We start from the raw sequence: 12,901 nt of genomic DNA on the forward strand, positions 1-12,901 counted from the left end.
AATTGATGCCATTCCCTTTCTCCCTGCCCCACCAGCACAACCTGATCTTTCAGTTATAGTGTCTCTGGAGTTCTCTCCTAATCCCAGCAGTTTTTTTAAATGTATTAATTTATGGATGTGGATGTCACTGACAAGGCCACCAATTAGGGAGTAGCGAGCTGCCTTCTTCAGCTGCTGCTATTATAGTGGAGGTGCTGCCTTGGTGCTGTTAGGATGAGAGATCCTGGATTGTGACCCAGCAACAATGAAGGAATGCCAAAAGAGTTCCAAATCAGGATGGTGTATAATGAGATGGTGTTCCCATGTGCCTTGAATCCTTCTAGATCATAGAGGTCAAAGTTTTGTCAAAGGACGCTTGGCAAATTGCTACATTTCATTTGTAGATGGTACACATTGCTGGAGGCAGAGGGTGTGAATGTTTAAGGTGGTGGAAGTGATGCCAATCAAGTGGACTGCTTTGTCTGAGCTTCTTCAGTGTTGTTGGAGTTGCACTCATCCAGGCAAGTGAAGAGTATTCTATCAGACTCCTGACTTGTGCCTCGTAAAATGTGAACAGGTTTTGGGGAGTCAGGAGATGAGTTACTCACCACGGATTCCCAGCCTCTGACCTGCTCTTGTAGCCACAGTATTTATCTGGCTAGTCAGTTCACTTTCTGGTCAGTGTTAACCCTGGGATGTTTATGGTGAGGATACAACAATGCTAATGCCTTTCAAGGAGAGGTGGTTCGATTCTCTGTTTTTGGTGACAGCCAGTGTCTGGCATTTTGCAGCGCGAATGTTTCTTGCCATTTAGTCTAACCCTGAATATTGTCCAGCTCTTTCTGCATGCACCTCCCATCAACCCCAGCAAGTTGCTTCATGCCCAGTACCTTGTCATCATCAGCTTCTTGTGAGATATGTGATGTGAGGAGCTGAATAGAATGCAGGCTGTTATCGGCTCACAACATTTACTGTTATTTTTCAGAGGCCTACACCTAGACTTCCCTCACGCACCCTTCAGTCCCATGTACAGTGTGGCCATTAACAGCCCTCGCAGCCTCTATCCTGCAGAACTGCCTCCCCCATATGAAGCTGTGATTGGACAAACTTCCACTAGTCAGGTGAGAGCTTGAAGTGTGATCCCAGTTTGGGCTCTGATATTAAATCATCTTTCAGCAGTTCAGGGAGCTGTCCAAACTGAGATTACAGCAATCCCCATTCAAGGATAATCTTCCTCACTGAGTTGTTGAATTGTACAGTTATAATGAGCCTTTCTGAGAATGCAGACTCACACTCAGAACCGGTTCCATGACACCAATTTCTGTATAGTCCCTTGTTCAAATGTCCAGTATTCAAATATCAAACTGAACAGTGAATGTTAGTCAGATGTTATCGATTTATATCATTCTATTCCATAGCGTTAAGCTTGAGGGAAATTAAGTCAGCAGAACTTCATAGCAGAGGTACACTCCAGCTGGTGACAAGGTGGATTAAATCAGAAACCCTTCCTTTCCTGAATGTCTCAGACATTCCCAGTTCACTGAAAATGAGTTAGAATGTCTCAGACATTCCCAGTTAGAAAATGAGGAGTGGATCCTGTGACCTAGACTGGCTCTATGCTGTTCCTGATCGCAGTTGGGCACTGGATGGTCCTGGGCAAGGAAGAATAGAATCGCTTTTTCTTGGCTATTATCCAGGACCCCTCCCACATGAGGGTCATTTCAGGCTAAATACCGTGTCATTTCAGTAACTTTAACATGCTCTCTGAACACCAGCACTGTGAAGCTTTGATCCAGCATGAAAATCAGATGTGATTTGACTTGCATTGCGTGATGTCAGCACTTCAATCTGACTCTGTGTTTTCAGAGCTGAGGTTTGGAGTGTTATAAAATTATTAATAGACCAATGGGGGAAGATGCGGAGACTCAACTCCCACACAGGAAAATTCTGTAAGCATTAGATTCCCGTGTGGTGATTAGTTTTTGTTTAGTGTGAGCAGGTATATTGAGTTAGTGCCACAGCACCCAGAGCACCCCCTTATTGAGTGTTCCTGGCAGATCCCCCTTCGTGCAGCTCAGCGGAGGCAGTGCTGCAACCTGCTAAATATTTGCACCCTCCATATGTCCAAACCAGTGCGGTGAAGGCCAGTGTAGCAGAGCTCCTGAAGTCTGAAATCCCAAGCCAGAGCCAGGACTGATAACAGCTGTTTTTTTTTACCAGTTTCTCTCCATCCACACCCGCCCCCCCAAACTGACTCCTGCTGCAAAAAGCATGGCCACTAGCTGCTCTCTGACACCTCGTGCATGTAACTGTAACTGTCGAGACATTAAATATCGATAGGCTATCCAGCATTGAGAGGCAGCACAGTCAAGCTTGACCCAGTGAATGATGCTTCTTTGACTTTGCTATATCCCCTAGTGCTGAGCTGTGAGGTGATAAATGGTATTTAGGGGGAGAAGGACAGTCAGTGATGACACTGAAATATCTGTAAAGTTTATTTCCCAGGGCAATTCCGTGCTGTACATTCAAATCCTTCTCCTTCCCTCTTGCGCATAAGTTGCCTTCCCCCTTCAACAGGACTGAACTCTAGCCAGTCAGCACTGACTATTCAGTCATCAAACGCGTCTTGCTCAGAGACTCAACCTTGTGTTTTATCAATTCAGGTGCCTCTACAGAACTCCAGTTCCGGTCTCTGTGGCACGAATATCTCAGCAACCTTCAATACACAAGGTATGAAAGCTGAGAATTGTCTGGTTAATTCTGTTATGGAGCCAATGGATTTTTGAAAAAAAAAAGCTCTTCAGCTAGAAAGAAACTCCAAGATATGGAGATTGATCATAGAAATCATAGAAACCCTACAGTGCAGAAGGAGGCTGCATTCTAGACAGCTGAACGGAGGAGGGATGTGTTAGGAGTTGGGAAAAATTGAGGGGAACTAAGATTTGTAGCAGGGGGGCTGAGGCAAATGTAACACTGCCATAAACATTATTTTACAAATTACTTCTGCATTGAAGTACTTCAGAGTGTAACATGTAAGGAACCGGAATATTATTGCATTTGTGTGATAGCCACTTTGGAATTTCAGTAATGTTCTTGCAGATTTCTTACGAATAAAGTATATTTTTGAAAAAAAAGGTTAAGATCGAGAGTCTGATCAAGCTCAGGATGGGGGGTGGGGCAGTGCCTTATCTTGTCAGCTTGGATCTTGTTTGTCTCTCTTGTGGGGACCTTGAATTCTATTTAAATTTGGGTTTTGGAACAAGCAAGGAGATGGGTTCGGGATTACCTGGCCCACTCTGCGCATTGGCTTTTGTAACTTAAACAATGGACTAAAAAAATGTTTTAAATTATATTTACACTAAAGATAGTGTAGTATTTGAGCAGCTATTTTACATCATGTTCCGTGTTGTATCTCCTTCTCGTCCTGAGTTGGGGTGACTGGCGTTGCTTTCAAGATGACCAGGTGCCACCTGTCAACTCTAGACTGCTGTTAGCTGATCTCAGCCTGGCTAAGTGTTAGCCTCAGTGCCCCAGACCAGTGAGGAGACCATCAGCCAGGGCTCCTGCTCCTGGAATTACTACATGTGTAGGTCAGGAGCAGGCGTGGCTGGAACCCCTCCATGGTTGAATAGTTTACTGATGCTGGCTGCTGAGATTCCTGCCAGATGAGTGACCATATGTGCGAGGCCCCAGTGGGTTGTGTGTGCTGATCCACAGATCGGAGGGGGGAGGGGGTTTCTTTCTCAGTGTATTTTCAGGTTTAAATGTTTAAATATTCTGCTCCCCTTTCCAGTGCTGGTGGACAATGCCTCGCTGACGTTGTGTGGATCTGCTGATGCCCCAGAATGCAATGGCTTATCCAGGGATTGCTGCTCACTTGAAGTTCAGGAATGCATGCCAGCCGCTGACATTGCGATACCTACCACTGCCACAGACCATGGTCGCACCAGCTTGGAGGCTGATGTCTATTGGAAACACAGGACCTATTCAGAGAGTTCCCGGGAGGAAGGGAGCTGCTCACCAGCTCTATCCCAGGGTTCTGTGGACCGGAGAGAGTACAGATTGTCAGAGTGTCCAATACTGAGAGCAAGCACAGTGAGGAAAAAGCCCCATACACCAGCCCAGGCAAACAGTCCATCTCTCAAACAAATTAAAATGTGCTGCGGAGTCTTCAGGCAGTCCCCGTCTGCAACCATGTCTGACAGAGTCAAGTTATCAGTTCAAAGGAAAACTAATGGGAACAGAATAATCCGATCCAGCAGTGATCCTGCCTCCTGCACTTCTACAGGTGAACATCAGAATTCCGTGATTCACACTAATTCCACTCCCATTTCCAGCTGATGGAATCAGATCTCTGAACAACGCCACAGACCCGTATTCACGTTTATGGTCATTGCCAAACAAATGATTTTCCCAGTGGAGTATTGTAATTATGAGATTAAATTAAAGCTGCACTAACATGTCTCCATTAACCTGTGCCGAATGCAGCAACGAGGCCATTTGGCCCCTCGAGCCTGCTCCACCATTCATGGCTGATCTGATTGTAGCCTCAACTCCATCTACCTGTGCACCCCATCTCACCAGCACCCAACCTTCAAAACCCTGTCTAACTCAGCATTGAATACATTCAGTGGTCCAGCCTCTACTGCTCGCTGGGGGAAGAGAATAACAGCAGATTAATGACCCTCTGAGAATAAAATCTCCTTAGTCTTAAATGGGAGACTCCTATTTTTAAACTGTGTCCTCTAGTTCCAGACCCACAAGTTGAATCATTCTCTCAGCATCTATCCATTTCCCCTCAGGATTTTTTTATTCATTCATTGGCTGCCCAGCACTTGTTGTCTTTGTTCAGAGGGCAGTTACCAAATTGACTTCAGTAAGATCATCTTTCAATCTTCTAAACTCCAGTGGATACAGGTTCAACCTGTTCATCCTTTCCTAACAAGACAAACTCTTCATCCCAGGATCTATTTCCTCTCTTTGCTCTATTATCTCTGAGACCCTTCCCAAGGTCAGTTTTGAAAGTTCCAACTGACACCCAGACAACAGCTTTTTGAGGGAAGGGTTTCCAGATTTCCACCCCGTAGCTGTACAACCATCACTCGTTAGTTCTTACTTTAAAGTTATTACTCCTTGTCTGGTCAGCCCAGTGAGAGGAAATTGTTTGTCCCTACTTCCCTTTATTCACGTTAACCGCCTCAATCAATTAGGGATAAAAATGGGGAGAAATGTAAAAGTGTTGCTGCCTTACTACAGCCATTGTACACGATCACAGTCACAATCAACCCCACAATATAAAACAGTCGACTCCCTACCCATCCCCAACACCTGGCCTGTTTCTGCTGCCAGACCGTCACAGGCCTGGTCAGATAGAACCCAATTTCCTGCCTGAATCAAAACAAACATCTTGTGTATTCTTAGAACTTTCCTGCTTATAAAGTGAAGGATGTTGGGGAACAACATAGTACCAATGTCAGACACTCTGATAATATCCTTCTGACAAATGTATTCTCCTGTACAATGTGTGTTAAAAACAGAGTAACGTTCACTCTATACTCTTCCAGAAAGCACTCCCAGGGAAGGTACAGCCAAGTTGGATTAGATATATTTATTAACATCAATTTTTGACTTCAATGTTGAAGGTGAGAAATGTTATTGTTCAGCCTGTGTGCATCACCATTCGAGGCATCCAGATCACAGGCTGCACACAATTCAGATAAGCTAAACTCTCAGCCTGAAGGTCTCTCTCTCAGGTCTTCACCCTGCTTTACATAGAACCCTTATTGAGACATAAGATCCTAGAATTAAACAGCACAGAACAAGAACAACAAAGAACAAAGAACAATACAGCACAGGAACAGGCCCTTCGGCCCTCCAAGCCCGCGCCGCTCCCCGGTCCAGGATTGAATCCTGAATCCAGGATCCCTGCCCAATTTTCCAGCCTATCTACATCCTAATATCCTATCCACCGAGCTGTCCCTCACAGCTACGATGCTTTGTTCATCACAACCTATTAACTCACCCCCACCCCCCCATTCCAGACCATGTGATCTCCAGGGAGAGTCGAAAACCCAGAGTGAAAACCCCAGGGCCAATATGGGGAAAAAAAAATCTGGGAAATTCCTCTCCGACCCCCTGTGGCTATCGAAACGAGTCCAGGAGATCACACTGGCCCTGATCAGAAAATGCTTCCCAACCCTATTCATTTCCACTTCTGCTTTACGAACACCATCTGAATTCCCTGCCCCCGAGACAGGTTCCCAACTATCCGCAGTCTCGCTCTGTACTGGCACCAGCAAGATGATCATAGAATGAAGCCTTGAAACGAGAAACAAAGAACAATTAGCCCGCGCCGCTCCCTGGTCCAAACTAGACCACTCTTTTGTATCCCTCCATTCCCACTCCGTTCATATGGCTGTCTAGATAAGTCTTAAACGTTCCCAGTGTGTCCGCCTCCACCACCTTGCCCGGCAACACATTCCAGGCCCCCACGACCCTCTGTGTAAAATATGTCCTTCTGATATCTGTGTTAAACCTCCCCCCCTTCACCTTGAACCTATGACCCCTCGTGAACGTCACCACCGACCTGGGGAAAAGCTTCCCACCGTTCACCCTATCTATGCCTTTCATAATTTTATACACCTCTATTAAGTCTCCCCTCATCCTCCGTCTTTCCAAGGAGAACAACCCCAGTTTACCCAATCTCTCCTCATAACCAAGCCCCTCCATACCAGGCAACATCCTGGTAAACCTCCTCTGTACTCTCTCCAAAGCCTCCAGAAGGTGCCATTCGGTCCTTCTTGTCTGTGCTAGCTCTTTGGACGAGCTGGGATTGTTCTCCTTGGAGCACAGGAGGTTAAGAGAAGATTAATCAGAGCTGTACAAATTCATGCAAAGCATTGAAAAGAATAAATAAGAAGAATCGATTTCAGTTTTTTCACATCACTGCTTTTTTATAGTTATTGCGCCAGTCTTTTTTTCAGTCTTTCATTTTGGCCTGACGTTCCTGAACCCTGGTACTATTCCAGGAAATCTGTACCCTCTCTGAGCTCTTGACATCCTTACTAAACTGTGATGCCTAGAATATTTGTGTTTGCAATATAATGCTTTGTCTAAGAGAAGGGGTAAGTAGTTCTTCCACCAGAATTAAATTCTCATCTACTTTTCAATTGTGGCAAGAGTGGAGAGGGGGGTGGCAGCAGGATTCTGAGGCTGGGGGAGGTGGGGGCAGCCTGGGCAAGGAGGCTTGAAGAGATCATGTCAGCTGCAATTGTGAACCCTGGCCAAAGATATGCGTCCCTCACACCAATGGTAACGTCTGCACTGGAAATGTCCTGAACTGTTCGTCCTTTGCTTGGGCAGTGCTCAGAGTAACAGCCCAAGGTGCATGGGAGTAGGTGCCTGTGTGAGAAATCTATCAGCGCATCTGTAGAATATATCCCTCCCTTGAATTCCATTTCAAATCTCAAATATCTTGATATGGCCATTGCTGAGTCGGAGTTGGGGGGGTGGTGGGGGGGGGGGCATGCTCCATGCATGCTAGTTAGTGTCTTGTCCCACAGAAGTGATAGTTACGATTAGTGTGAAACCTTTTATAATGATCACATAGTACACCCTGTATATACTTTCAACAGGGGTTCAACTGTCCAAAATATTCTCCTGTCTTGGGCAATGACATTGTTTTTCTAGATTCTGTCCACACTGTAACCCCAGGCTCAATATGTGCAGGTGAATTGTCTACAAAATGATCTTGCTTCTAGCCTTCAAGGCTCGTTTTACTGACTGTTTTCCCTTGTCCCCCAGCTTCCTATTTCGAGCTTTATCCTGTTGCTTCCAGCCATTTTGCCAAGCGTTTCCAGCCGACCAAACAGCAGAGCAACACAGGGAAGGTGGACAGGCAACTAAAGCACCGAGCAGTGCGGGAAATCTCCACCGAGCCACCACACTCTCTTGTTGACCTGGAAACCTATAAGGACACAAAAATATTGGTAGCTAAGTTCTTGCAGCATTCAAATTGCAACCTTGCTCCTGAGGTACAACATGTGGTCAATAACATCAGGTCCGTCATCAAATCAGATGAGCGTCACATGGAAGAAGCTATTTACAGTGCCAACGTAATTGACCAGGTAGGTGACACTCCTGCATCCAGCGCCAAACTGGGCTGTGCCAGTATCACCTTTTATGATAGTTTTAAATTATATCTCAGCAATGATCTGGAAACATTTGTTGTTTATAGTGGAACCCCTTCAACGTAGCGCACTGTTGCTGCTCCCTCTGTGGGGTGACATTTCCTCGGGAGTTGCAGCACCCGTATTAAACAGGACCGGATGGAATTGTGGCCGTCACCATCAATGATGTTCAAGTCATTTTGACATTTTTCCTTATCCTCCCCCAGGTGATGACAAGTTCTCAACATCCAATGAACATGTTGAGATTGCGGTTACAGGAAGACCTACACCTCCGGAGTTGTGGTGATCTCAGCTCCCCATCAGCCTCAGTGCGGACTGTCCGAGTGGGCCGCAGATTGGAACAAGAGCGGCCACACAGTTTGATAGGTGTGTGCAGAGAGACCATTCTGTGAACCTCGCTGTGGATTGCACTAATAACGGATCATGGACATGGAAGGAAGGGGCAGATTGGTCAGCACCCAGGGCTAGAGATCAACTTCTCAACATCTGGATGAATACCTGGAGATTCTTTCTCAACATGAATTGTGAGAACTGGATGAAGTTTTCAAATGTTGGATGAATCTTTGCCCCGTTTTCTACAGTGGGACCAGTTGCAGCATTTTGATATAAGTATTTATAATTTATTACTGCTGGCCTGTTTGCGATTATGTGGATGAAGATGATTCGGTTTGTGCCTGTGTTACTGAGTAACACTATAACCCCACGGTGATATCTTCCAGCAACCCTATCAGTGTGTTCGCCAATTGTCTGAGGACCATTGACTCACTGAAATGTGTGAGAGCGCGAGACACAATGAACAGGCTGACGTTGCTGTTAAACTCTCACCAGCAGTCCTTCAGTTCACACACTGTTCTCTTCAAAGTGCATGTTAAACTTCTGTGCCTGTGATTTTGTTTGTGTGCCAAACTCACAAAGAGTTTAACCAATCAGCTCCAGGAGGAAAATAAACTAATGGTTGAGATAAACCAGGGAGTTGACCGTAATAGTTAAATTCATCTTCTGCCTTATTGGCCCATGCTCTCTCGTCACATCATCCCTTCATTTGTGAACCTAGAGCTGTGGGCCTGTCCCTGAGTAAGCGGCAGTCCCCAACAACTGATAACTGTATCCAGAATCACAAGTGGAAGAAACTACCAGCATAGTGATTGTGAGTCATTACTGAGCAACTTGTGTCCAGTATTTATTTGAATAATATTACTGTTCTACCAAGTTGCAAGATGTGTTAAATATTAATATATTTTAACATTATAGAGAAAATAAATAAAAAATATAAATTGTCCTCCAGATATTCACCTGACAGTGATTAAAGGGAACAAATTCTGATGTGAGGGAACCCAGACTGTGGTTTGGTTTTGAGTGTTCAATGTTCAGCATCATCAAATGATTAGTCCAAGAGCAGAATCCTAGGAAGCTAAAACAGGGGTATCGGAGTTTGACTAAAATATTAAATTAACATTTATTTTTCTGTACTTTTGATTTAAATTGGTTTGAATCCTGTGGATTAAAGATGAAGTTTTTGTATATTCCAAAAAATAAATTTGGTGCCATTACCACATTTAGTCTCATGTCTGTGTCTCTCCCATTGTCTGTGTAACACCAACCACATTTAGTCTCATGTCTGTGTCTCTCCCATTGTCTGTGTAACACCAACCACATTTAGTCTCATGTCTGTGTCTCCACATTTCCCAAACACCAGATCAAACAGCAGCCTTGTTCTTTTAAAAAAAAACGAAATAAGCAGTCTGGATTTTCCCATTGTTTTCTCCAGCGATCCACAGCTGTTCCAACTTTTTATTTCACATTCTGTATTCTAGCTGCAGTTTCATGCAACAGCCAATAAAACATTGATCACGGGATCTGCTGCTGCACCGACTCATCTCCAACTGGAGTAACATGAAGGGAAAATGACAAACTAACATTTAGCCTCTAGTGATAGGGTCAGCATCTCAGGATACAAATACAAAGATTCTAATATTAACAGCTCACTCACCAGCAACACAACACGCGCTGCACAAATACAGGCTAGGCCAGTAACCATCGTCCATCAAAGATAACAGAACTAATCTGTTACATTCCAACTGGGCTAAATACACAAAGAAAACACTAGAAAGTTCAAAGCAGTGAGTATCACTGTGAGCTGGCCTGTCAGAGTATTCCCTGTATACTTGTTACTAATGGTAACAGACTGTGACTCAATGGTCTTTATCTGACATTCAGCACTGGACATTCAAGTATTTATTGCACACCAACATCACATGGAAGTGACATTGTCACTAACCTTTGAAAGAACTTGGTTCAAACTTTTATAAAATGCAAAATATTTTGTTATTTCCCAGAACAGGACAGGAGCTCTTTGTTCAATTAAAATGGCAGAGTTCGGAGTGAAGTGACAGAGCGGAAAGACAAACCCAGAGACACTCCAATCTGTGCACGCATACACACACACACACACACACACACCCAGGCACCCAAAGACATGCACCCACAGACAAAAACACTTAGATATGCACCCAGAGACACAGATATGCGTACAGACACACACACAGAGACAAACGCACATACACTCCTCGCATACATGCACAACCCACAGACAGACACGCATGCACACACAATATAGGAGGCACTAACACTCTGTCTTCATTTCCACCAATCACCTCTTCACAGCACAAAATCTTCAGTTGATCTGCTGGAAGTTCCTGTCTAATAAGCAGATGGACCTGTTTCATCACACAGTTAGATGTATAACGGTGTTTCTTGTCCAGTTAGGAGTCTAAACATGGCAGCTGGCATCGTCTTCATGTGGATCTAAGATCATTAAAAATTCAGCAATTAAAAATTTCAACTTTCTCAAAAGCATGCACACACGTTAATCCAGTGACGCAGGGGCAGTGGGGTGACAGCTTGAGAAAGGTGATGTGCAGTTTAAACACCAATCTCTGCTCAGGATGATTTGCTGTTGGTTTGGTTCTGAAAAGAATGTTCTCTCACATCATTCAGGATCTTCTACGCATGAGATAAAACTGTCTCCCTCATACAAAAATAGTTTTGGATCACTCAGATTAAGTTGTAACGATATTTCTGGTTTTGTGCTGAAGAGGATCCAAAGTTTAACCGTTGTGCATTTAAACAACAACGAGATGAAGGAGGGGGTGGGGTGGAGGCGGGTGGGGCTGTTTGAGGAGGGGAAGGTGTCAACACTGTACCCTGAAATACTCACAGGGCACATTGTAATCTCTTCCAAGTAATTTAGCCCTCGAGCCCAGATATCATTCTGGTAAATCCTGGCTGCACTGCCTCAAAGACCAACAAATCCTTCCTAAGGTGTGATGCGCAAAATTGCAGCTGGCTCTCCAGGCCATTGTATAGATGTAGTATGATTTCTACCCCCACATATTCTAGTCCTTTAAATATAAAGGACAGTATGCTATTAGCCTTTTAGCTTATTTTTTAAGATCTGTCCATTAAACTTTAAAGATGAGAGAAACTTTTTGCATCAAGGGATCTTACCTCACCCACTGAGTTAGACAGAGCTTGGACAATCTTTTCATGGGCAGTAGCCACGACACTTTGCCCGTTGATCTCAATGATACGGTGGCCCACTCTGACTCCACCACGTTCTGCAATTCCACCTCGCATCAGGCTGCAGATCTGGAAGAACAAACAACTGTCAGTGCTGTTAATCAGCCTTGGCCGGACCCCTGAGTTGTTGGTAATATTCGGTTAAGGATCAATAATGCTTTGTTTAAAATGGACAAAGATTGAGATTCAAGACACTTGCTCAGTGAATAAACCACAAGATTCCAAGAGTTTTGAACAAAAATAAAGTTACAAGATCAGAAAGATAAAACAATTTACAATTTCTATCTTATACTCTAACATTCAGGGCAAATATGACATACATGTAAATTAACAGGCAAACTGTGGCCAAACACAGCACTCTGTGCAACAAATTCCAAATGCAACCAAAATCAAGTCCATGGATTTCTCAAAAACCCACCTAGACATCAACCAATCTCCCTGAAACTCTCCCGAACGGTTCCTATCTTCAGTTTAAAGTTTATTTATGAGTCACAAGTAGGCTTACATCAATGAAGTCACTGTGAAAATCCCCTAGTCGCCACACTCCGGCGCCTGTTCAGGTACACTGAGGGAGAATTTAGCATGGCCAATGCACCCTAACCAGCACGTCTTTCAGACTGTGGGAGGAAACCGGAGCACCCGGAGGAAACCCATGCAGACACAGGAGAATGTGCAAACTCCACACAGACAGTGACCCAAACCAGGAATCAAACCTGGGTCCCTGGTGCTGTGAGGCAGCAGTGCTAACCACTGTGCCACCCTTTTGAAGATCTAAGCTTGGAATTCTCTCCATAGTCGCTCCAACGGCAATATAAGAATTCAGTTTTGCCTTTTTCTCTCCTATCCATAACAGCATTTAATGTCCATCCCTAATTTCCATTGAGCTGCCTTATTGAACTGCTGCAGTCCATGTGGTATACGTACACCCACACTGCTGTTGGAAAAGGAGTTCCAAGATTCTGACCCAGCGACAAGGAACTGCGAATATGGTGCCAAGTCAGGATGGTGTGTGGCTCAAAGGGGAACTCCCAGGTGATGGTGTTCCCATGCATGTGCTGTCCTTGTCCTCCTAGGTGGCAGAGGTCGCATGCTTAGGTGCTGTCAAAGGACTCTTGGTGAGTTGTTGCAGTGCATCTTGTAGATGATACACAGTG

The 12,901-nt window shown here is 44.6% G+C and overlaps 2 protein-coding genes across 2 annotated transcripts in view; one reads left to right on the forward strand and one right to left on the reverse strand.

Annotated features, from left to right (window-relative positions):
* The window catches only part of fam189a1 (family with sequence similarity 189 member A1), an 85,637-nt gene extending 75,915 nt beyond the window's left edge, over positions 1–9,722 (forward strand). Inside the window, exons 7-11 of the mRNA XM_078199871.1 lie at positions 965–1,100; positions 2,643–2,709; positions 3,773–4,267; positions 7,783–8,105; positions 8,375–9,722. Coding sequence (XP_078055997.1) covers positions 965–1,100; positions 2,643–2,709; positions 3,773–4,267; positions 7,783–8,105; positions 8,375–8,560 — 1,207 coding nt within the window. The 3' untranslated portion in view covers positions 8,561–9,722. The remainder of the gene's footprint in view (positions 1–964; positions 1,101–2,642; positions 2,710–3,772; positions 4,268–7,782; positions 8,106–8,374) is intronic.
* Positions 9,723–9,912: 190 nt separating this feature from the next.
* The window catches only part of apba2b (amyloid beta (A4) precursor protein-binding, family A, member 2b), a 114,527-nt gene continuing 111,538 nt past the window's right edge, over positions 9,913–12,901 (reverse strand). The window contains exons 12-13 of the mRNA XM_078199874.1: positions 11,676–11,816; positions 9,913–10,973 (exon numbers count right to left, since the gene is read on the reverse strand). Of these exons, the coding sequence (XP_078056000.1) occupies positions 10,902–10,973; positions 11,676–11,816 (213 nt within the window). The 3' untranslated portion in view covers positions 9,913–10,901. The remainder of the gene's footprint in view (positions 10,974–11,675; positions 11,817–12,901) is intronic.

Source organism: Mustelus asterias, chromosome 29, assembly GCF_964213995.1.
Source record: "Mustelus asterias chromosome 29, sMusAst1.hap1.1, whole genome shotgun sequence".
Lineage (NCBI taxonomy): Eukaryota > Metazoa > Chordata > Chondrichthyes > Carcharhiniformes > Triakidae > Mustelus > Mustelus asterias.